Genomic DNA, 22745 nt, shown 5'->3' on the forward strand with positions numbered 1-22745 from the left:
CTCAAATACCGACCCACAAATGTTCAGAGACATTCATATGTGTAAGAGCCGAAAGGTAGAAAAGATAAAAACAGAAATGCCGGGTAACCGATGAGTGGCAAGTGAAATGAGGCCTTTTCTCATGAGTGATTACAACAGAAAGGAAGGAAATGCCAATACTTGTTATGGTGTGAGGGAAGCTGTCTCAGAAGACGTATATTCACATGAAATGCCTAGAGTGGATGAGTTTGCAGGGGCAGGAAGTGACTGTGTGCTGGGAGAGCCGGGGAAAGGGTGGCGAGGATGGCAATGAATATGAGCTTCCTTTTTTTTTTTTTTTTTTTCAAAAAAGACAACATTCTAAACCTGATGGCTACACAACTTGAAAAATATGTTTTTGAAATAGAAAGTTTTACACTTTAATGGACATAGTCTATATGTCTTACGGTTGCTATGGATGTGATAAAAACACCATGACAAAAACCTACTTGGGAACAACAAGGTTTATTTCACTTGTAGTTGTCTTTTGTGGTCCTCCACCAACCCTTACCATTTAGTTATCTGTGGTGGATGGGTATCAGGGTCTGCTCCTCCTACCATGTAGTCCTATAAGGACCAGGGCTGTGTCTCGCCATTCAGTGCCCTGGGCACCAACAGAATTTGGTAGGCTGTTGCTCATAGTTTGAATTTGGATTGGTGTGGGGACATAGATACACACTTGACCGATGGCCTCAGGCATGGCTCAGAGTTATTGTGATGAGTGAAAACTGGCTTCTGCCCTATGGGTATCTGAGGTTCCAGCCACACCAGGTCTCATCTCCATGAGCCCTGCCTAGCACACCATCGGTCCTGGTTGTCTGCTGTTCCAAACTCTTTGGCTTGAGATGGGAGGTTCTCCTGAGGTCTAGATCCTCTTCTAAGGTGCACAGGCCTGGCTGCAGGCCTTCTCGGAGGGAGTCGCGCACTCTGGAGTTTGGTTCACGGACCGCTCACAGGTTGTTTCTTCTGTTCATTTCCAGCTCTTCTGTATGCCACCATCTTTGGGAATGTGACAACCATTTTCCAACAGATGTACGCCAACACCAACAGGTATCATGAGATGCTCAACAGTGTCCGGGATTTCCTGAAGCTCTACCAGGTGCCCAAGGGGCTGAGCGAGCGGGTCATGGACTACATTGTGTCCACCTGGTCCATGTCCCGAGGCATTGACACAGAGAAGGTAAGGAGTGGGAGACTCTTAGCCGCATCACCTGTCCCCAGCAGACGGGGCTCAGAACTCACCTGGGGCATCTGGGATTCTCAGGTCCCCCTTCCGGGGGTTTTGGTGGCCTCTCTATTGTCTTTACTGAAAGCTCAGAAAGTAAGAGCCATCATTTAAGAAATCAAAGGTATGGTGTATCTCCTGGAGCAAGGGGAGCAAATGTCCTGCTGTCTAGGGCAGCTTTCCAATGCTGGCCCATGTTCAAACGAAGAGCCTGGGTAAGGGGAGCTGTTTCCTTTTGCTCCAGTTTCCCAGATGGCCCCATACTTGCCAGTTTTGGCTTTTAAAAAAAATACTCATGTTTTTTGTTCGGAATGGCCTTTTAAAAATGAACTTTGATTTTCTTAAAGAACTGCCTCATCAGGTATGATGTATTTTGGCTATTTTTCCATCTTCCCCAATTGGCATGTCCCAAGGCCACTGGTACACCTATCTCCACATCCTCTCAGTCCTGATAGATTCCCATGGTATTGACATTAAAGTTAGACTTCTGGCCACCGTCCTAGGCCCATGAGCACCAGGGGTGGTGGACAGGGTCAGTAATTACCCTGGTAAGACTGTACCTCAGATGAGCCTAGGCAATACTGGCACAAGCCTATACCTTCATCACCAGTTGGCAGCTGCTTTGCTGTGCAATCCAAAGCACAGCAAACATCCTGTGCACAGTTGTTCTCTAAGAATTGTTATTCCAGATTCATGTAAGTAAAGTGAAGACATGTGTGGCTTCTGAGAGAGCAGAGAAAAGATACAGAGGGCTAATTTATGAGTTACTTTCGAGTTTCCCAGTGTCTTTGAGACATATCCTGTAGCCCAGGCAAGCCTGGAACTCTCTATGTAGCCAAGGATGAGCTTGAACTTCTGATTTTCCTGTCCCCACTTCCAATGTGCTGGAATAATGGGTGAGCACCACCACACCCACATTCCCAAGGCCTTATGCAGGCTAGACCAGCCCTGAGTTGCCACCGAGTCCCTGCTCTGTGTATAACCCATGACCAAAGTCGTATCCTCACTCAGTTTCTCCACTCTTCAGCCTTTGATTCCATGTTCCTTGCTGCCAAACCCCATCTATCCACAGTAGAATTACGAAAATGGTATCACTGTGGCAAAAATAGTTACGGACACATTGAAATCCAGATTGATCTGGCTTTGTGGTCGGCCAGTTATATTCCTGTCCCCTCTATCTGAACAGATGGTTGGGCACCTGCAGGTTTTAAGGAATGCTCCGTTCTGCTGGTTGTGCACTTTAAAGGCTTGTTGTTGTATGTCTGTCTGCTGTGTGTCTGACTGTTGTGTTTCTGCTGTGTGTCTGTCTGCTGTGTGTCTGTCTGCTGTGTGCCGTGATGAAAACCTCTTCAGCCCCAATTGCCATTTCTTGAACATGCACTGAGAACAGACATGTTGCCAGGTGTGTTGGTGAGCACCTGTAAACTCAAACTTGGGAGGCGGAGGCAGGGCAGCTGTGAGCTGAAGCCAGTCTGGGCTACATGGCAAACGTTTGTTGGGGGGAAACGGAAAGAACCAGCGTTGGTTTTCTAGACTGTTACCTCTGTGCCTTGAGTGGACTTTACTTCCCCTCTTGGGAGGGTGTAGTTGGAAGCTCTGTTGAATGAGGAGGAGGACCAGAGGCTCAGTTCATTCTTTTTACTTCCCCTGGTCTAGGTTGACTAGGATTTGAACCCAGTTTTCATCTGGTTTCAAAGCCTATCCTTTTCCTCCTTTGATTTTTTTTATTATATTTTACTGAGTACATGTGATTGCCTGCATGTTTGTGTGCATGTGTGTATGTGTGGGTACGGTGTCATGGCCTGTATTGCATGTTTGTCTTTGCCTATCATGTGGTTTTGGGGGATTGGATATAGGTCTTCAAGCTTGGTTGGTGTGTCTTTAACAGCACCAAGTCATCTTGCAGGATGTCAAGCATGCACTAGAGGGACTGAGGCTAAGGTTCAGTTCCCGGATGGGCAGGGCCTGGGTTGGCTTTGCTTGGCTCCTAGCTTTGCCAGCTCCCCACCCCAGCTGTGCCTGTTGTCCCTACTCATCACGGACAACAATGCCTGCTGGTTCTGTAGGTGCCTGGCAGCTGATGGAGCAGAAAGAACTTTGATCTCTTCCCCGAAGCCCTTTTTTCTCAGGCACTAGAATGACTCTGTAGATCCTGCTGTCTGGGAAAAACCCTTCCCTGTCCCTATCCCTGCAGGGCTGGGCAGGGGAACTGCCTGGGACACTGCTCAATCAGCACCGCATTCCTGTCCTGCTCACCTCCTCAGAGGCTTTTGGGGTCCACCCGAACTCCTGGTCCAGAGACCCAATGGTAGCATCCACAGTAGAGCCCAGTCTGGGAAAGGAGGCAGCAGCTGTTGTGGGGAGAGAACCATCACGGAGTCCCCTTTTCCCTCCTCCCTCCAGTAACCAGCCGGTGACCTTGAGAACATCATGTGTTTCTCTTGCCCCAGTTCCCATGTCTGGAACACAGTGAAATAAGATGGCCTTTAAGATCACATGGCCTCTCTGGCCTTTGGGCTAGCTATGACCTCCTGGACCATGGAAGCGCTGTAATGACATTAAATAAGAACCCCACAACTAACTAGATACCAGATGTCTTAACACAGCAGCGTGTGAAATCACACAAAATCCCACACACAAAAAAGGTAGACATGGCTCCCAGAAGCATTGTTCAAGTTCACACATGTGGTGTATACTGGGAGCAGGACCGAAGCCTCAGCCTTGACCCTTTGATGCCCCTGGAAGGCTTCGCCATAGACATTACTCTCAAGAGTGAGATCTCAAAGCCTGGTAATTGAGGGGGCAGGCTGTGGGTTGAATGGCTGAACGAAGGCATGCTCAGAGGGAGGGCATACCTCTCTGCTTACTCTCGGGTAGAACCCGCTGATGGGAACAGCTATGGACATGCTGCCCAGACTGGTGTCTGCCATCCTCCTCTTCAGACAACTCACCGCCCTCCCTGCGATCATCTTCACAGTTCTGGAATCAGTCCTGGAAACAATGTTACCTCCTGTCCAAATCCTGACGCAGGAACCTAACTCAGGGAAGCAGATGTAAATGTGAACTCACCTGGAGCACTGACCTTGGTCCTGCTATTGGGCACTGCTTGGACATCATATGTGTGTCCACCAGCGTGGGATCCAGGCGGAGGAAACCTCAGATCAGCACTATTGCAGCAGTCTCGTTTGTCAGGGTCTCTCAGCCAAGGCTTTGGGCCTCCGCCACTCCTCCATCCATCTCCCAGAGAGACACTCATGTTTTGGCTGTCCTGCAGCCCAGAACAGTATGCAGAGGTACCCAGAGATGGACGTATCTCAGACAGGTGCAATGTCCCTGTCTCTCAGCTTTGGAGTCAGGATTTTATCAGAGAAATAAAGCACAGAGTAGTTACGTTACTACTAAGTAACTGGGGATTTGGTCACGTGACCTCTTCCAACTGCTCCACCTCCCTCTAGACAGAGTGAATCCACCCAGGGCTAGAACTGATCCGGAGAGGCTGGTGAAGAAGCCCCAGATGCAGAGGCAAATGATCGGTGCTAAGACAGGATCAGGGCCTGGAAAGTCCACCAGCTTCACAAGAAGTAGCCACTGAATGGTCACACTTGATTCACCTGCCCCTACCTGGGTCACAGAATAGAACAGGAAAAATATATTTCAAAAATACTGCCTGTTTCTCTGGAAAAGACCACTGGGAGGTGTCCTATTGTGTTCCTTAATGCATGCTGTAGAAAGCCACGCAGTAGTTTCTTGTGAACACTTAGTCCACAGAGTTATCTCTTGCTCTGAAAAGCTGGGCAATTTTTCAATTGTTTAGAAAAAAATGAGATCCGCATGGCTTGTTGTTTCTAGTTTGTTTTTTAGATGGTGCAGGTCAGGGCTGGGGACATAGCCCAGATGGTAGAGTGATTGTCTGGCTTGTGCAAATCCCTGGGTTTCCTCCTCAGTACCGTTGGGATGGGATGCTACAAGTCAGATTGCAACCCATTAGCTTTGCAGAACCGCCTGGCATAGGAGTTGGTTAGGCTCTATCTAGGCTCTGATGCCAAGCCACCTAGTGTGAAAGCCAAGATCTGCTGTCTCCTGGCTGGGAAACTTTGGGCTTCCCTGTTTCTTAGCTTCCTCTCATCTGAACTGACAGAATTAAAAGCACATCCTAGAGTTTCTGTGGGGACCACATGTTAGCAAACACACTTTCAAATGGAGTCCCCCCCTCATTCTCTGTCCTTTCTGTCTTCCTTACCAACCTAGGCCACTGATACCAAATTTTATTTATTTTTCTTGTCATTTTCTTCTTGTGTAGACAGTAAATCCCATGAGGGCAGGTATTTTTGTCTTGTGCATTTTGTTTCCTAGGGACAGGGCTTCTCTGTGTAGTCCTGGCTGTCTCAGAACTTACTCTGTAGAACAGGCTGGCCTCGAACTCTCAGAGACACTCCTGCCTCTGCCCCCACTCCCTAGAGTGCCGGGGTACCGGGATTAAAGGCATGTGCTACCACTGCTGGCTACTTGTTTTATTTTGTTTTGTTTTACTACCACATTATTAGAGCCTAGAATGGTGCTGGGGGACACCACAGATGCTTGGCAAACAAATAGTAACTCTGTAAGTAACTTGCTGAGCCATGCCTGGCAGACAGCAAGCACTCAGGAAAATGTGACTTTATGTATCCCAATTTTTTAAAGTGTATTTGTTTTTTGAAAATTAATACATGTGTATATATATATATATATATATTTAATCTCACCCATCCCTACTACCTACTCTAACTGTCCCTGGGGCCCACTCACCTGTGTCCCCAACAACTTCATGTGTATTGTTGATATCATCATCACCATCAGTGTTATCCCGCAGAGTCTAACCAGGCATGACCATGTGTAAGTGGGTGTGAGGCCGTTCGCTGGGGCATGGATGACTTACCACAACCACATCCCCAAACAAGAGTGAGTCAGCCTTCCTTGCAGCTATCACGTGCCCATGGCTGCTCAGCTAAGGGGGGAGTCTCAGGAGCACCCCTCCATCTGTGCTAGAATTTCAGCTGGCTTGATCTTGGGCAGGTCTCATGTAAACATATCCATTATAGGAGGCTGTTAGTTTGTTTCCTGACTGCCCAGCATCTCAGACTCGAAATAATCACACAGAAACCATATTAATTAAATCACTGCTTGGTCTGTTAGCTCTAGATTCTTATTGGCTAGCTCTTATATAATAATTTAACCCATCTCCATTAATCTGTGTATTGCCATGAAGCTGTGGCTTACTGGGTAAAGTTCCAGCATCTGTCTCTGGCAGGGCTACATGACTTCTCTCTGACTCTGCATTCTACTTCTTTCTCCCAGCATTCAGTTTAGTTTTCCCCACCTACCTCTACTCTGCCCTATGAGGCCAAGCTAGTTTCCTTATTCATTAACCAATAAAAGCAACACATATACAGAAGGACCTCCCATACCATATATCTCTTTAAAATACCATCCCATACTCACACCACCTATGTGATCAGAGTACACACTGTCCTTTAATGTGACCCCCTTATCTTATAGAATGCTAAGCTATTTCTCCCACCTGAAATTTTGTACCTCTTAACCAATTTACTGTGTATTTCCTAATGGCCAGGAGAGAGTGTTTAGAATGTTCTCCACACAAAGAAATGATGAATATTTAAAGGGATAGATACACTGATTACTTCATTCATGTATTGTATGCATGTAGAATATCACACTGTACCCCTGAGACATATATAGATTTGATTTGCTTGTTTGTAAATGTAATCTGAAATGACCCCTTCTTGCTGACTGCATCGAACCAGGCCAGTCTGAACACCCCTCACCTTTCCCTTTGACTCCTCTGTTGCTCCCCCTGCCAGGGTCAGAGCTCTCTGATCCCTGTCTGGGACCCCAACTGACATCTGTCCCCTGTCTGTGTCCCTGGTCACAGTCAGTGATGCAGAAGCATCTCACACGCTCAGTGCTCTCTCCACGATGTCTCTTAGCTCTCCCCCTGACTTGGATGGACGGTTGCCTCAGTTCGGCAGAGCCTATGTGTTTGCTATCCTCCAGGGTGCCAAGGGAAGGCGGCTGTGGAATGGCTCTCACACTGTCTCTTCCTTGTCTGGCCAGGTCCTCCAGATCTGCCCCAAGGACATGAGAGCTGACATTTGTGTGCACCTGAACCGCAAAGTGTTCAAGGAACACCCAGCCTTCCGGCTGGCTAGTGATGGCTGCCTGCGGGCCCTGGCCATGGAGTTCCAGACCGTGCACTGCGCCCCGGGGGACCTCATCTATCATGCTGGGGAGAGTGTGGACAGCCTTTGCTTCGTGGTCTCGGGCTCCCTGGAGGTGATCCAGGATGACGAGGTGGTGGCCATCCTAGGTACGTGCTGCTCATTCTTGATGCACTTCTGGCTCCATACTTGGGATTGTCTTAGTCACTGGGTAGCCACGTTTAACCAGAGATCGCTCCATAGGTAGGCTCATTTCTAGCATCCATCCATCCACCCAGCCAATGTTGGAGTGCCTGCTTTGAACCAATTGATGTTTGAGACACTGGGGTTTTTGTCCTCAAGAGGCTACAGGCTACTGAAAGAGCTGAACAAACAAAGTCATTCAGAATGTGGCATTCAGAATGAAGGGGCATCTCACGCGTGATTCAAGTGAGACTGCTTCCTAGATGAAATGGCAATTGAGAAGAAGCTGAAGAGTTGAAAATGAGCTAGCACAGAACAGGTAAAAGCTGGATTCCAAAGAGAGGGGGAAGCATGTGTGACAGAGGCAAGTGTGGTCCATGCGGTAAACTCCAAGTCCCTTTGTGTGGCCCAAGCACACGGAGGGGCCACAGTGGGAGAATGAAGTTGGGAGAGTAGATGGGCCAAAGGCTCCAGGAACCACATTAAAGGATGTAGATTTTCGCGGTTGTGTAGGGGGAGGGGCACCATCAGGTTTGTATGTTTGTAAAAGGACAGAAGATCGACTGTCCTTTGGACTGCCGGGCCAGGGAAAGCAGGTCGAAGCCATGTTATCTAGGGGCTTAAGGAATTACATTTTGGTTAGATAGAGAAAAGCACATCGTATCGAGGTAAAAAAGTAGAATTTAAAGAATCCAATAACAGGTTTGCTGTTGGGATGGTAGGGTTTCCATGTGGATAACAGGGAGGCTGTGTCACCACACACGGCAATTGTGGGGGGGAGAGCAGAGGTATGGGGAACATGATGGTATTTGAGAGGCTGATGTCAGTGGCCTTGGAGAGATTTCCTGAGCAGCTACAGAATAGCTCTTCAATGACATGTCTCTTTAAGGGCACAGCCATCACTAGCATGATCTCCATTTGTGGACATTCGCTTGGTGCTCAGGATAGTGCAGAGGGATCCACATTTAACCCTTACAGTAATCCTGTGAAATGCCTTTATTATTCCCAGTTTTTAGGTAAGATAGTTGGAGTTCAGAGAGGTTAAGGAATGTCTTTATAGTAGTTGAGGTCCATGGAGTCCCACCCCAGCATCCTTCAGTCTTCAAACCTCTCTACTCCTGCCCGGCATTGAACTGAAGTCCTAGTGACAGATAATGGAATGTGTGGTCCCAGATGCTGCTGGTGCTGCTGCCATCTGCAGGTGCATGTTTTAGGTTCAATGCATGACTGATTTCTCAGAAACCTGAGAGGGGTGAGATGAAGTAACTTGATGTTAGCATGAGATGACTGGCTTTGTAGAAATGAATGATATTTTTAAAACCTGATTTTGCAGTACCTGAAGTGTGGCTCCTTCTTGTTCTTGGGGCACCTTGCGACCTCTTGGTTATATTGTGCTCAGGGTAATCCAAGGGTGATTTATACTCCTTTAGCATGTGTTGGCAGATGGTTGGGGGAGTTTTTTGATTCTGGGTTAGGGCTTATGTCTGTCTTTTCTGTTGGGTACCTTGATGCCCATGGAGCTCAGCAGCCTAACTCTGCTGTCCCCTGCTCCCTCATCTCAGAGACACAGAAGCATTGAAGATGTTATAGTGTATATGTAGGAAGGGGTTCATACCTCTGCCTTTAAATTCCCCCAAGGGCACTAGGTTATCCAGGATTCACCAGTGAGGGCCTTGGGTTAGCCAGGATTTTTGCAGGACTAGGAGAAACTGTGAGCAGTCTTTTGAATTTGGATTTGAAGTTAACCCTTTGGGGTCAGGTATCTTGCAGTTTCCCCACAGATCACTCACTATTTATTCTTCCAGGAAATCCATCCTGAGGCCCGGTAATATCCACCTGTGTATTCCCACCCCCCTCCTCATCCACTCCTCTTCTGTTTCTGTTCAGGTCTCCCATGGGTGTCAACAAAACATGGCATATCAGGTTGAGATTGGTCTAAGCTCCCCCTCCTTGTATTAAGGCTGGGCAAGGCAACCCTGTAATAGGAATAAGTTCCTGGAAGACAGCCAAAGCCTTAGGGACAGACCCTGTTTCTGCCACCAGAAACCCCACAAATAGATCAAGCTACACAATTGTCACACATATTTAGAAGACCTAGGTCAGTTCCATGCAGGCTCCCTAGCTGTCAGTTCAGAGTCTGTGAGCTCCTCTGAGCCCAGGTTGGTTGTTTCTGTGGGTTCCCTTGTGATAACCTTGACCCTGCCCCTGGCTCGTACAACCCTTCCTCCCTCTCTTCAGAAGGATTCCCCGAGCTTGGCTCAGGGCTTGGCTGAGGGTCTCTCTGCTTCCATCAGTCATTTGATGAAGCTCTCTGATGACCATTGAAATAGTCGCCAATCTGATTACAAGAGATGGCCAGCTCAGGCTACGTATCCACTACTGCTAGGATTCTTAGCTGGGGTCATCCTTGTAGATTCGTGGGAGTTTCCTGGCATCAGGTTTCTACCTGACCCCAAAATATATGCCCCCATCGAGATATCATGGAAACATGAATGATTGAGTTGTGGGGGGTAAGGGAGGAGGAGAATAATGACCAGAGATTTTTCATGCCCTGCCACAGACACTTGCACACACATGCACACATCTGCATACATACAGACACAGATGCTATAGACTCAGGCATGGAGGGATGGCAGCCTTGAAGAGAGATGAGAAGGACAAGTGACCATTCCTCTCCCCCTCCCTGCTGATGCTGGCCTCATGAGGCAGCAGCCCCATAATGTGGTTGGTTTGACTGGTTTACTGCTTCTCCGAATCTAGCCCTCTGGGCATCCTGCCTGTCTCCAGTTAGCAAAGTGGTTGGACCTCAAATATAGCTCATCAGCTTTGGATTCAAAATGTTCGTTGTTCTTAAGACATCCAGGCTGGAGAAAGACTCCTCTATGCTTCCCAAGAGCCAGATTGGGCCCCAAAAGTAGGTCCAGGCTCGATCTCCTACATAACTGCCAAGAGACTCTTATTCTATAAAAGGACATGACAAGTTCTTCGAGTCAACCTGTCCTTTGGAACTCGAGACTTACGGCATTCCAAGCTGTTTGTTCCCTGGAAATACACTTGGACCTTTCTTAAAATTCCTTTCTCCTTAGAATAATCTCTGCTCAATGAACCGCAATCATTTTCTTCTTACAAAGGGTTTGAGCATCAAAGAGGACCGAGAACTAGACCGCCATTGTCCTCTGGTGTCCTTTAGTTTTGTCTCACCCAGAAATATTGAACAGGCGCCATCATGAGTGGGGTGCCGTGGTAACTAAACCTTATCCCAGCCCTCCAGAGCTGCATGAGGAGCAACTGGCTCTAGACAGCTGCCTCTCTGTCATGGTGAAGATGAATGCTTCTGAGGACTGTGGATGAGTAGCTATGGCACAGTGCCATGTGCTCGGTGTTCCACTCAGGAGGGGAACCATGCCAGTGCCCTGGCTCTCTGGTCTCCTGCTGCCAGCTCATGCGTTTACAGCCTGCTGGTGTGGTCCCTCCCTTCAATTATCCCACCCCCATTCTCTGTTTAAAGTGAGTGCAGAATCCAAGAACAAGGAGAAGGGTCAGTGTTCTTAACTGAGCGGGCACAGCATGTGCCCAAAATAGCATCTCTGCTCACCAAAACCCTCTAGACATTTTGTGATGGCAGCCACAATATAAAATGCTAATTACATTGCTAATGGGTGGACACACAGTGACGTCAGTGACGTGTAAAACTCAGTGCTTGCCATGCACAGGGAAACACAGCCTCTTTTAGAGTTTTCTATGAGAGTCTGTGCTCTTTGACTTCAAACAGTTGAGCGTGGTAACCTAGTAAATCGGTTTCTGGACACAACCAAAGGTTACAGTTTGAAAGTGTGGTCCCAGGAGTCACGACAGTCTCTCTGATTGGAAGATGCTGTTCTTGAAGACGATGACCATACTAGGTAGGACTCTCTCATGATCCCTCCTCTGCCTTAATTTTGCTGTGACGTCACCTCATTGCCTTCTGGAATTCTCTTAAAAGTCACTTAACAGGCTTCTCAAATTTATTCTCTTTGCTTTTCGCAGGTGCATTTTTTTTGCCTTATCATGATATTTATCTTTAATTTCATTAAACCATTGCCCCTTCCTCTTCTCACCCCCACTTCTCCCATGTCAAGCCTCCCTATTCTTGGCCTTTAACCATTGTTGTTACATGTGCATATTAACGAATAAACATAGACTTACAACTCGCAGACTTTGCACGGTGCTTCCTGTGTGTGTGTATTTCTAGGCTCACTACTTGGCATTTGATAGCCAATCAAGGGAGGGCTTATCCCTGGCAAAGACTAATTCTCCCTCTATTAGTAGTTATTAATCGCTTGTAGCTCTTTAATTAAATTTTATGGGGAAAATGCATAAACTCTCCCCGACTCCAATGCCCTTTTATCCCCTCACCGACTTCATGTTCTCTCCCTCAATTATTGCTGTTACATAGATGTATGCACACACATATGTTTACAACATAGATGATGTATGCACACACATATGTTTACAACATAGATGATGTATGCACACACATGTTTACAACATAGATGTATGCACACTACCGAGTCTATTTGGCATTGGTGACCTACACACGTGTCCAGGGCTGACCAGCTGGGATTGGACAAACCCCAGAATGTGCAACAGAGTTGTACATTTATTTCTTTATCTTGTGTGTGGTGGGCGGCACACAGAATTGATGCTCTCCTTCCACCATGTGGCTTCCAGGGGTCCAGCCCAGACTTGGTAACAAGTCCCTTTGTCTGCTGACCATCTCATTGACTCTCATCAGAGTTTTCCGATGACGTCTTTTTCAAAGCAGTTGGTTTTGCCTAGTGTTCTTGCTGGCACCTGCGTGTCAGTTGTATTGCTGCTCTCTGACCAGCCAGCCTGAGGGGGGCCACAGCCTAGCATCCCCACAGGGCTCAAGCAAGCTGATTATTTCCCTGCATATCTGTCTCAGGCCTGCAGTGTTTGTGCTAGCTCCTTTCACTGGGAGTAAATCGATTTTACATCTCAATACTTCATTTACATTTTCACCATGATTGTCCTGCTTGTTTTGTTTACATTCTAATAGGTGAGACAGAAGTCTTCTGGCCAGGCTGTGTCTCATTAGCAGAAGGAGGACAACACAATTGTGGCCTCCAAAAAGCTTCCACTAAACTTGCTAAGTCTCCAAGGCCTCCCTCCCAGTGTCTGCTAAGCCCACAGACTACTACTTACCCCTCTTTTCTAAGCCAGGGTCCCTTTGACTTTGTCTCTCTGGCACCAAGAACGTAGCCATGGAAGGTGCCAGGGGCTGTTGTTTAAAGGACAGAGTGGAGTTGGAAACAGGAAAAGGGGACTGGGGAGAGAACTTGTCTATTCTGGTGGTAGCCATACTGTGGAACAAATAAGAAAACAAATGAAAGAATAATAAAAGCAGGCAAAGGCTAGACAGTGAAGGGCCTCCCAATCTCGGGAAGGATGAGGGACCCATAGAGTTTTTAACATGAAAACATTGGTTCCACACGTGTAAAGGGCCGGAGAGCAGCCAGGAGGGCTGTCTGGGAGAGAGGGGCAGGTGGTGGAAGGTAGGTGGGAAGGACTAGGGAATGACTTCCTGTGGATCCTGGAGAGTCAACAGTGCTGAGGGGAAGGAAAAGAGGAGGAGGGACAAGGAGAAAAGATGGGTACATGATGCTTCCTGCAGATGCAGGCACAGCTCTGGATGATCCTGAGCCTGCCCCAGGATGGGGTAGGAGGACACTGTGGGTAAGTGCAGGGCGGGCCTAGCCTATTAGGCACAGGTCTTTTTCCAGACCTGTTCCCAGAGACTGAGGACCACATGTTGGTCCCCGGCGAAGCGTGCAGGTTGGGACTTGCTCACAGGGGAACTTTTTCAAAGGCGCCTTCCCTCAGTTGCTGAGCTGGAAGACTGCCTTGCCTTTGCCTGGGTAAGGAACTTCTTTGGACCATTGTTCTTGGTTGGATATTAAGGCAGCATCTGCTGTCAGAGGAAACCATGGTGGTGGTTTCTTCCCGGGACAGAGAAGAACCTTTGTCTTAGACTAAGGTTTAGTGACAACCAGCACAGGCGACTCATTCTGTGACTGTCCTGGAGCGAACTGTAAACGCTCACAGAGGAGGCAGAAATCAACAGTTGGGAGACTCCAAGGAGAGTGGTGGGCTGGCTGTTAGGGTAGCAGAGCAGCAGGGCCTCTGGGGACACTGTGGGCAGGGGCAGCTGAGAGCCAGGTTCCAGCCCGTGTGACTGGAGCCAGCCATGATGTTTCTATGTCAGGGCTTCCTTGATTCAGTGTGCACAAGACTTTGTCACACTGTCACCTGTCAGAGCCACTAAGCCTTGATTGTTATCTCATGTGCAGTTTAACATCTTCAACCTTAGCTGTGGAGGAGAGGGAGGTCATGAAAAAGAAAAGGAGTAAAGCAGGAACCCCTAGGCAGGGGCAGAAATGAAACAGGATCCACGAGGCAGGGGCAGAAATGAAGCAGGAACCCCTAGGCAGGGGTGGAGATGAAGCAGGAACCCTAGGCAGGGGTGGAAATGAAGCAGGAACCCCTAGGCAGGGGGCGGAAATGAAGAACCCCCAGGTGGGGGGCTTTTCATGAACTTTGCTTCAGCCATATGTGTAGTAATATGAGCGGCGGGGCTGTGTTCCGCCACCCGGCCGCCCGCACGACTAGCTTTACCCAAAATAATTACACGGAAACTGTATTCTTTTAAACACTGCCTGACCCATTAGTTCCAGCCTCTTATTGGCTAGCTCTTACATATTGATCTAACCCATTTCTAATATTCTGTGTAGCATCACGAGCTGGCTTACCAGGGAGGGTCTTAACCTGCGTCTGTGTCTGGCGGGAGAATCATGGCGACTCACTGACTCGGCCTCTTTCTCCCAGCATTCTGTTCTGTTTTCTCCACCCACCTAAGGGTTGGCCTATCAAATGGGCCTAGGCAGTTTCTTTATTAATTAACCAATGAAAGCAACAGATAGAAAGATGACCCTCCTCCATCACATATGAAGTTGCTAATTTTCATAATTTTTACCATTTCCCACTATTTTCCACTATTTAGTAGAAGAACCTTCCTAGTGATTGATAGACAAGGCCATGACATCTTTGCCTTGGTGGTGGCTGGAAAGATGGAGTCAGATGTGGTCAGGTGAAATAGGGCATGGGGCAGCCATGGGGAGGGAACTTATGTGGTGTGTGATGCAACCCCAAAGCCAGTATCCGAGCTAGAACCAGGAGCCCCAGAGGACAGTGATAAGATACAGTGCTTCAAGGCTGGAGTCGGTGGCACTGCATCATTGTGAGAAACCAGCACATCCGCAGAGCTGTGGTCTGAAAGCACTGATGAGTTAGACAGAGGGACAAAGGAACTGTTAGGACGCTGTGACTGATGACAGAGACGAGGAACGTTATGGTGTACTCAGCAAGAATGGAGAAGGCCTGCCAGGGACATTTGAATTTCACAGAAACAATGAATGATTATTTGTATGAGTTTTTCCCAAAGACGGCATAAGAGGCAATTTGAGGGAGATTAGTTATTCATTAGAATTCAGTTTTAACTGGGCATACGTATTATTATTTGGTTGGTTTTCTGTCAAGCTGACACAGCTAGAGATATCTGGGAAGAGGACTCTTAATTGAGAAAATGCCCCATCAGACTGGCCTGTAAGCAAGTCTATGTAGGGGTCATTTTCTGGATTAATAATTCATGTGGGAGGGCCGAGTCCACTGTGGGTGGTGCCACCCCTGGAAGGTGGTCCTGGATAGATAACCAAACTGAAAAACAGGAATGAGCCAGTAAGCGCTGTTGCTCCATGGTCTCTGCTTCAATCCCTGTTTCCAGGTTCCTGCCTTGAGTTCCTTCTCTGACTTCCCTTCACGCTGGCCTGTGATCACAGGAACACCTAAGCAAAATAAACCCCTTCCTCCTCAAGCTTTTGTTGGTCAGTGTTTTATAGAAACAAGCTAGGACAGAGAGCCTCTCAGGTTGTAAATGTCAATACTAGGATGGAATGGGGCAGACACGGAGGCCAGCTGGGGTGTTCTGACGTCAGCGAAGTGGGCGAGGAAAGTATGAACAATGAGAGGGTAAGTGGGGCAGAAGAGGCCATGAAACAGAAAGCACTAAGCATCCATTGCATCCTTCCAGAGCCCGAGGACATCACACTGCACCAGCATCACTTGGAAAGGTGGGCCTGGAACTAGGAAAGGAAGCCAGGTCTCAAGCTAGAGATTTAAGAGTTAACAGAAGAAACGCCAAATAGGAAAGAGAAAGAAAAGCCATCACAGAGCATACGAGTCTTTTTCTAAATGATCAAGCATTTGGAGTATTTTTAAGGAAATGGGCTTGTGGTGTAGTCATTCAGAGTGTTTATAAGGAATTTTAAATGATACTGGAAATTGCTACAATACGTCAAACGTTACTTGAATGTGCTGTGACCCAGGTATGTGAGAGAAGCACACCAGCCGAGACTCCGTGAGCGCCCTCACCAGAAACCCAGTGGAGATGTTTGTGGGGCAGGAGGAGAGCCGCGTGTTCTCTTTAAATTTGTCTGGTTTCAAGCTGTCTTTAGAAGAGTGTGTGTGGGTCTGGAGAGATGGCTTAGGCTGTAAAGAACTCGTGCAAGCACGAGAGCCTGAGATTAGATCCCAGCTCCCACATAAAAGAGGGGCGTACATGCGCCTCTGATCCCAGAGCTGAGGAGTCCAGAGCGGGAGGGTGCTGAGGCCACTGGTGATCTGCCAGTCATGGGTCCCAGGGCCACTGTGCAGTTCTGTCTCAATAAATGAGGCAGAAAGCAACAGAGGAACACAGTAGATATGACCTCTGGTCTCTATAGTCATGCGTGCATACATATGAACTCATATACCAAACACACAGATAATAAATAAACACATGGTATTTTCAAGATGATAGTTTAAAAAAATTCAAGTCAGTCTTGAGAAAGTCTGCATCATTTGACATTTCGCAGACAGTGTTAGGATATAATTTTTAAACCTGACTTTATTTTATTTTATTTTTTTATTTATTTATTTTTATTTACTTAATTTTTTTTTTTTTGATTTTCAAAATGATGTCTTGGCAGCGCCCTTTTGCTTTTTACTGTCCAATCAGGAGAAAATGGCATGTCTCTGCATGTGCCATCATCCCTCCCTCTGACTGTCCTTGGCCAAACGGTGAGGGTGGAATGGCTTATCCTAACAGAGGTTCACAACCACCTCAATAACGTCACTGGTTTAGAGATGGCAAAGCTCTTCTACAAGAGCTACAATGACAGCAAAATTCTAGAAGTAGGTGCCCTCCGGGACGTGGAAGAGAATCAGGCCTGTTGCTAGAGTCAAGGGCACCTGGGCAAGTCCATTCCCAACTTTCTTTACTGGGTCAGAAATATGATAAAGCACTTGACACTCCAACAGCCTGTAAAGCAGAGCCAGGGATTTGAGTTCAGACGGGAGGCCAGTGGCCAGATTTGCAGTGTGTCTGTCTGTCTGTCTCTGCTGTGTGTTCTCACTTCTGTAAGCGGTGGCAGAGTCCCCAGACTGCAGCCACATTTATCTGTGCAATGAAGACAAGAAGAAGGGCTTTGCAGCTCTCCTGCAGAAAAAAGAAGCAACATTTACAAGATGTCAACCTTTAGCTTCCTTACTGTCCCCGGCAGCCTCGGGCAGGCTAGGGGATGAGGCAGTAAGTACTTGTGGAGGAGTGTGCGAGCAAGTGTTCCAGAGGAAGCCTGCTGGCTGTGACCCTCGGGTGCTGGTGCACGCAATAGCTCCTAGGTTGTCCCCTCTCTGGCCAGTTAGAGTGGGCATTGGCTCGCAGGGCTGGGGTTTTGGCCTTCAGACTGTTAAGTGTACCTTCCCTGGAGCAGGTGAGGTGCCCTAGAGGGACACCTGCCCACAGAACTCACTGCCCGGGGCTTCTCTCTGGTACAAGGGATCCCCAGTGGTCTAAGATATGGGTGCAGCTGCTCAGGTGAGAACCCTACGTATCAAAAGGCCAGCACCCTCCTCATGTAGCCATCCTGGTGCATAGGAGCAGGTGGTAACTGCATGGCACTGGGCACCCAGCCTCCTGCCAGCCTTTAGTTTCCCCTCAGTACGGTGTTTCCTGAGCTTTCTGCCAGCAGGTTCTTTAGCTCTTTGTGAATGGCCAGCTGAATTCTTTCTGATTTGTTTGAGTCTGGAAATGTCTAGTGATTCTAGTAACAGACGGGCTAGCTGTGGAACTGTGCTGTGCTGGTACAGGCTATCCTGTGCACAGACCTTCAAAGAATATGTTATTGGGAGTCATCCAAGCAGCCAGGCGTCTTTCCCCATGCCTACTGGCCGGCCTGCCACACTCACCCACCAAAGGGAACCGAATCTGCAGGCTTAAAATCACAACCCCTTCTCTGCAACCTGTTATCCCCAGAGAATGCCGTTTGATGCGTCCAGGGCCCTACTCCAAATACCTCTTGAATTCACCCTGCAGTCAGTCCCCTCTGCTTCTCCCCCTACCATTCCCCTCTGCCTCTGCCCTTTATGAACTAAGCTGCCTGTAGGGTCTCCATCCCTCCTGTGCAGTGTCCCTCTGCACTGAAGCCCTGGGATCTACCTCGCCTAGACTCAGTGTGTAAGTGAGGGGTGTATAGGGTGATCCAATCGGTGCTGTTGGTTTAATTAGAGTACCAACAGTCACGTCCCACTCCTCCTTTCCCTCAGCTCAGAATGTCCACTTCGAATGGGAGTTCTTGGGGAATCGCACGGTAAGCTTCTCATGATCTAGGCCTGCACCCTGATTGGTAAGCTGGTTGGCCGAACAGGGACAGTCTGACTGTCCGGTGTACTGAGGCGCCTTCTGTTCTTGAGTGGGCCGTCATGCAGCACTCACAGCGGGAAGAATGTGTAGCATCTGTCATGGCTTCCTTCTCTCAGTCTCTGACCTGGGAGGTCCCCTCTCAGCCACCTGTGCCACACCCATGAGATCTGCAAAAGTTCACATTCCTGAAAACAGTTGCCATGTGCTTGAGGGGCCTGGGGTTTGTTTGGGGTTCAAGGAGTCCTGCATCCTTCAATCTTCACTCTCACCCCCAGATTCTTGACACCAAGCAGCCGCCTTCACAGGAAGTAGGGTTAGACGTGGTGGAACTTGAGTTGGAAATCTGACCCATATTGTGACAGCACCAAGACACTCCCGGCCCTGTGAGATGCTGCTGTCTCAGAGGCATTTGCTTCCTGTGAGCCCCACTCCAGCAAGGTGGCCCTATGTTTTGTGCAATAGATGTGCCCCTTGAGAGGGTTCATAAATGAAATCTGTGTAGCTAAATTCATTTATTAAATGCACACAAGGAGCTATTATTTCACTTTACTGGTTCTTCTATAATTAGAAAATGACTCCCAATTTCATTAAAGGAGCATAATGCCTCTATATTGGGTCTTGTTTAAACGAGGTAATCTTGATAAGAAACAGACAAAATTACCAATCAGCTTCTACTCAGTAGCTACAGCTTAATTAGACCATGTTTCCTCCCAGAGGAACCGCAAAGTTTGTAAAGCTGCCTTTCCTGCCAGTGCTCAAAATTTGTGGCCAGGAAAGTCGGTCTGTTATTAGAGACACTCCTTGTTTCTCACTGTGGGAGAGCCTTCACCCTCTCCTGCCACCTTCTCTCGGAGAAACACAAGGGATGCCAGCAAGAGCTAGGGTGACGGGTGATGCCCTGCCGTTTCTCAGCCCAAAGCTCCTGTGTGTTCATGTGTCTGCTGCTGGGTCAAGACTTCTCACATGGCCTAGTTTAAAACATTCATTCTTGTCTTATGGCTGCATCTCAGCCAGTTGTAGATGGGTGGTTTCTAAGCCTGTGCTCACCCGAAGGCCCAACGGGGGCTGATGGATGTAACTGGTGACTGTGGCTGTGGCTATCAGATGAGACCTGGACAGGGGACCAGAGCACTCCTAAGACCTCTTGTGTTGGTCAGTCTCCCCCAAACTGGTCAGATTTCAAGAGAGAGACTTCCAGGAATGAATATTCTGAGAAACCTGGGCTGTTAGCTTACTGTGACCTTGCCTCAAAATCCAAGAATGTCATTTTTACCAAACCGTGTTGATTAAATGACTAAGTTTAGCCCTGATTCGCCTCCTCGAGTGAGCTGCAACTGTAACCACACTGTCAGAAGGAACGGATGTTTCTTCAGAGGAGGCACAGTCACCAGAAGAGCCCGATTAAATAGATACGAAGGAATATGAGTCGTGGTGGAGAGTGTGGGAAGGCTATAGGCTGTAGGTACAGGTAAGTTCCCAGAATGCAGTGCTAGAGAGCACCATGGAGAGAGCCTGTTTCCAGGGCAACCAGGTAGCTTTCCACAAAGCTACTTGTTGGCCCTACCCCTGCCTTAACCACTCATATCACAGACAACAAAAATTAGAACTTGGCAAGGGGGTCTAAACAGCATACATGTTTACCTGGGCTTACTTGGAAGTTTACCCCATGGATGTCCTATTTACACCGAAACTTTAAACCCACCTTCACATTGAAACAGCAGACATGTAGAGAACCATGAAGTAACATCCCTAAGCCATGCACGATCTGCTTGATTTGGAAGAGATAGAAGTATTGACTCGCATTTTGGAGGTGCTTGGAGAAGACTGTGGAGTATCTTATAGACTTGATATAGACACTTGGTACTATAGAAAATGTTCATCAGCCCAAGCGCTTCAGGTTGTAACTTCTTCCTGTGAAAACAGCTGCTGGTCGAGCATCAAGGGTGCCTGGGTCTGGGGAGCCTGGCCAACCATTTCTTTTCTCTCCTTCCTCCTGTGCATTCCTCTCTGGCTCCCTGGGAATTCATGCTTGTGATTATCTGCCCTGAAAACTTATAAGCAAGAAGAACAATCCAGCCGCATAGCTGGAGACTATGCCAGAAATAAATTCAGCTTTGCAATAGAAATGGGCTAAAGCATTCATAGTTCTGAAAAGTGGAGAGACTATCTCTGAGTTAGAGGAGGTGGATCAGCATATGGTGATGAAGGTTATTATTACTTGTTTTATTTGGGGCTGCCTTGACAAAATGCCGTGGACAGTGTTGGCATATAGGCAATAGGATTTTCTTACAGTCTTACAAGTTCGGCATGGTCAGGTTCTTACAAGGATTTTCTCGAGCTGCAGACTACCCACTTCTTATGGTATCTTCAAAAGTAAGGAATAGCTTGAGAGAATTTTCTGGGGCCGTTTTATGAAGGTGTAATGGGGTTAAACATGAAAGTAATTCATAAACCCTTATCTACACCAGATATATCCCAAAGACTCCCCTGCCACATAGGGGCTTTGTGTTTAACATGCAGATCTGGGATATAAACGTTCATTTTACAGTAATGTATCGATTTGCTGAATGTACTTATAAGATACCAGAGACAGAATATGCTAGAGATGCAATTGCCTGCATTGTATACCACTGGGAGGGTATTTAGCAAGGGTAAAAAACACATTCCAGGAGGTATGGGGGAGAAGTAGGATTCATGATATAAATTAACCTTTAAAGCAGGGACAAATATGGGAAGGGTCACACCCCATATTTGACTGCTTCTAGGTAGTCTCAGCTAGATGCAGCTTCCCCTGTTCTTCGGCTCCTGAGAAAGCCCACACACAAATACACACTCCATCTGTAGAAGATCTGTTCGTCTCAGTTAGACACACAAAGGCAGAGCCATGGCCCGCTTCTGCCCTCACTTCCTCTCTGCCTATCAGTACCAACCATGCTCCTACTATGTTGTGTGACATTCTAGGGAAATATGAATACATGCCTATTTCCCTCAGAGCAGGAACTGAAGGCAGACCAAAGTAACGATCCCTCTAAATTCCAACGTGTTACATGAATCTGTTGCAGATATCACAAGAGTATAAGCGAAGAATACTTACATAAACATGTATAGCTCATTACCCCAAAGCCAACCCCAACAAGGGGCGACAACTAATGAGAGTGGCCTCCCTGCAGAGTTCTGCTTCACTTCTGGGCAGCTTACAGACTGGAGAGCCCCCTCTTCTTGACAGTCCTTACTGCTTATATAAACCTGAGGAGGGAGGGGCCTCATGAAACTGCTCCATTTCAGGGACTTCCTGAGACTTGTGAGTTTAAGACTTCCCCAGTCTTAGGGAGCTTTCCCTCCAGGATAGAATATTTCAGTTCAGAAGAAATTGTTGCACAATGGATAAAGCGTCATGTTCTGAGGGGAACAGGGCACACAACAAGCCTCAAAGGAATTGCAGGTTACGGGTGCTGCTGTGGAGAAAATGGGCTTTAGTAAAGTATAATGGGATAGGTGATGACTTTCTAGGCTGAGCATCATCATCCTTGCCACAGGGTAACATTGTCATAATTAATTATGCACCACCTAAAAGGCTCTTGAACTGCATGCTACTAGGGTTCAAATTATGACTTTTTTCCCTCCTCTGAGCCCAACCTGCAGGCTGCCAGTGCTCATGACAACTCTCTCTCCTCAGGGAAAGGAGACGTGTTTGGAGATGTGTTCTGGAAGGAAGCCACACTTGCACAGTCCTGTGCTAATGTCAGGGCCTTGACCTACTGTGACCTGCATGTGATCAAGAGGGACGCCCTTCAGAAAGTGCTAGAATTCTACACAGCCTTCTCTCACTCCTTCTCCCGGAACCTGATTCTGACCTACAACCTGCGGAAGAGGGTGAGCTGGCGGCTTTGGTTCCTTCTGTACTTCTCCCTGTGCACTTTGGATAATTGCTGGGGCTGGGGTAAATCCTTTTGCTGTCTCTTTACTATGAGAAGGGTGTTCTGAACCAGCCCTGCCCGCTGCTTGCTCTGTTGAGTTTTACTGTACCATGGTGAGAAGAGCAAAGCAAACATGTTGGGCTGGAAGATGGATCAGCCTTGGACTCTGCTGTGTCAGTCTGTGGGCTGGGTAGTTCCTAGAGGCACCTGGGCCTTCCAGTATTGTGAAAAATGGGTAAATGTGACTTCTCATCAATAGAAAGGCCTTATGGAGCCAGCTGAGTAGTGTCCACTGTCCACTCCATCCCCAGTGACTGGGACCTGCAGAGTAGGGGTAAAACCACTACTTGGTGGGCAGGTAATGATGCTTTATGGGAAAGACATCAAAGTGT

General features: G+C 47.8%; 1 protein-coding gene across 2 annotated transcripts in view; it reads left to right on the plus strand.

Annotated features, from left to right (window-relative positions):
• The window catches only part of Kcnh1 (potassium voltage-gated channel subfamily H member 1), a 294537-nt gene that overhangs the window by 205123 nt on the left and 66669 nt on the right, over positions 1–22745 (plus strand). For both annotated transcript variants that reach the window (XM_057770318.1, XM_057770319.1), the window contains exons 8-10: positions 999–1198; positions 7355–7607; positions 22113–22309. In XM_057770318.1, the coding sequence (XP_057626301.1) occupies positions 999–1198; positions 7355–7607; positions 22113–22309 (650 nt within the window). The remainder of the gene's footprint in view (positions 1–998; positions 1199–7354; positions 7608–22112; positions 22310–22745) is intronic.

Source organism: Chionomys nivalis, chromosome 5, assembly GCF_950005125.1.
Source record: "Chionomys nivalis chromosome 5, mChiNiv1.1, whole genome shotgun sequence".
NCBI lineage: Eukaryota > Metazoa > Chordata > Mammalia > Rodentia > Cricetidae > Chionomys > Chionomys nivalis.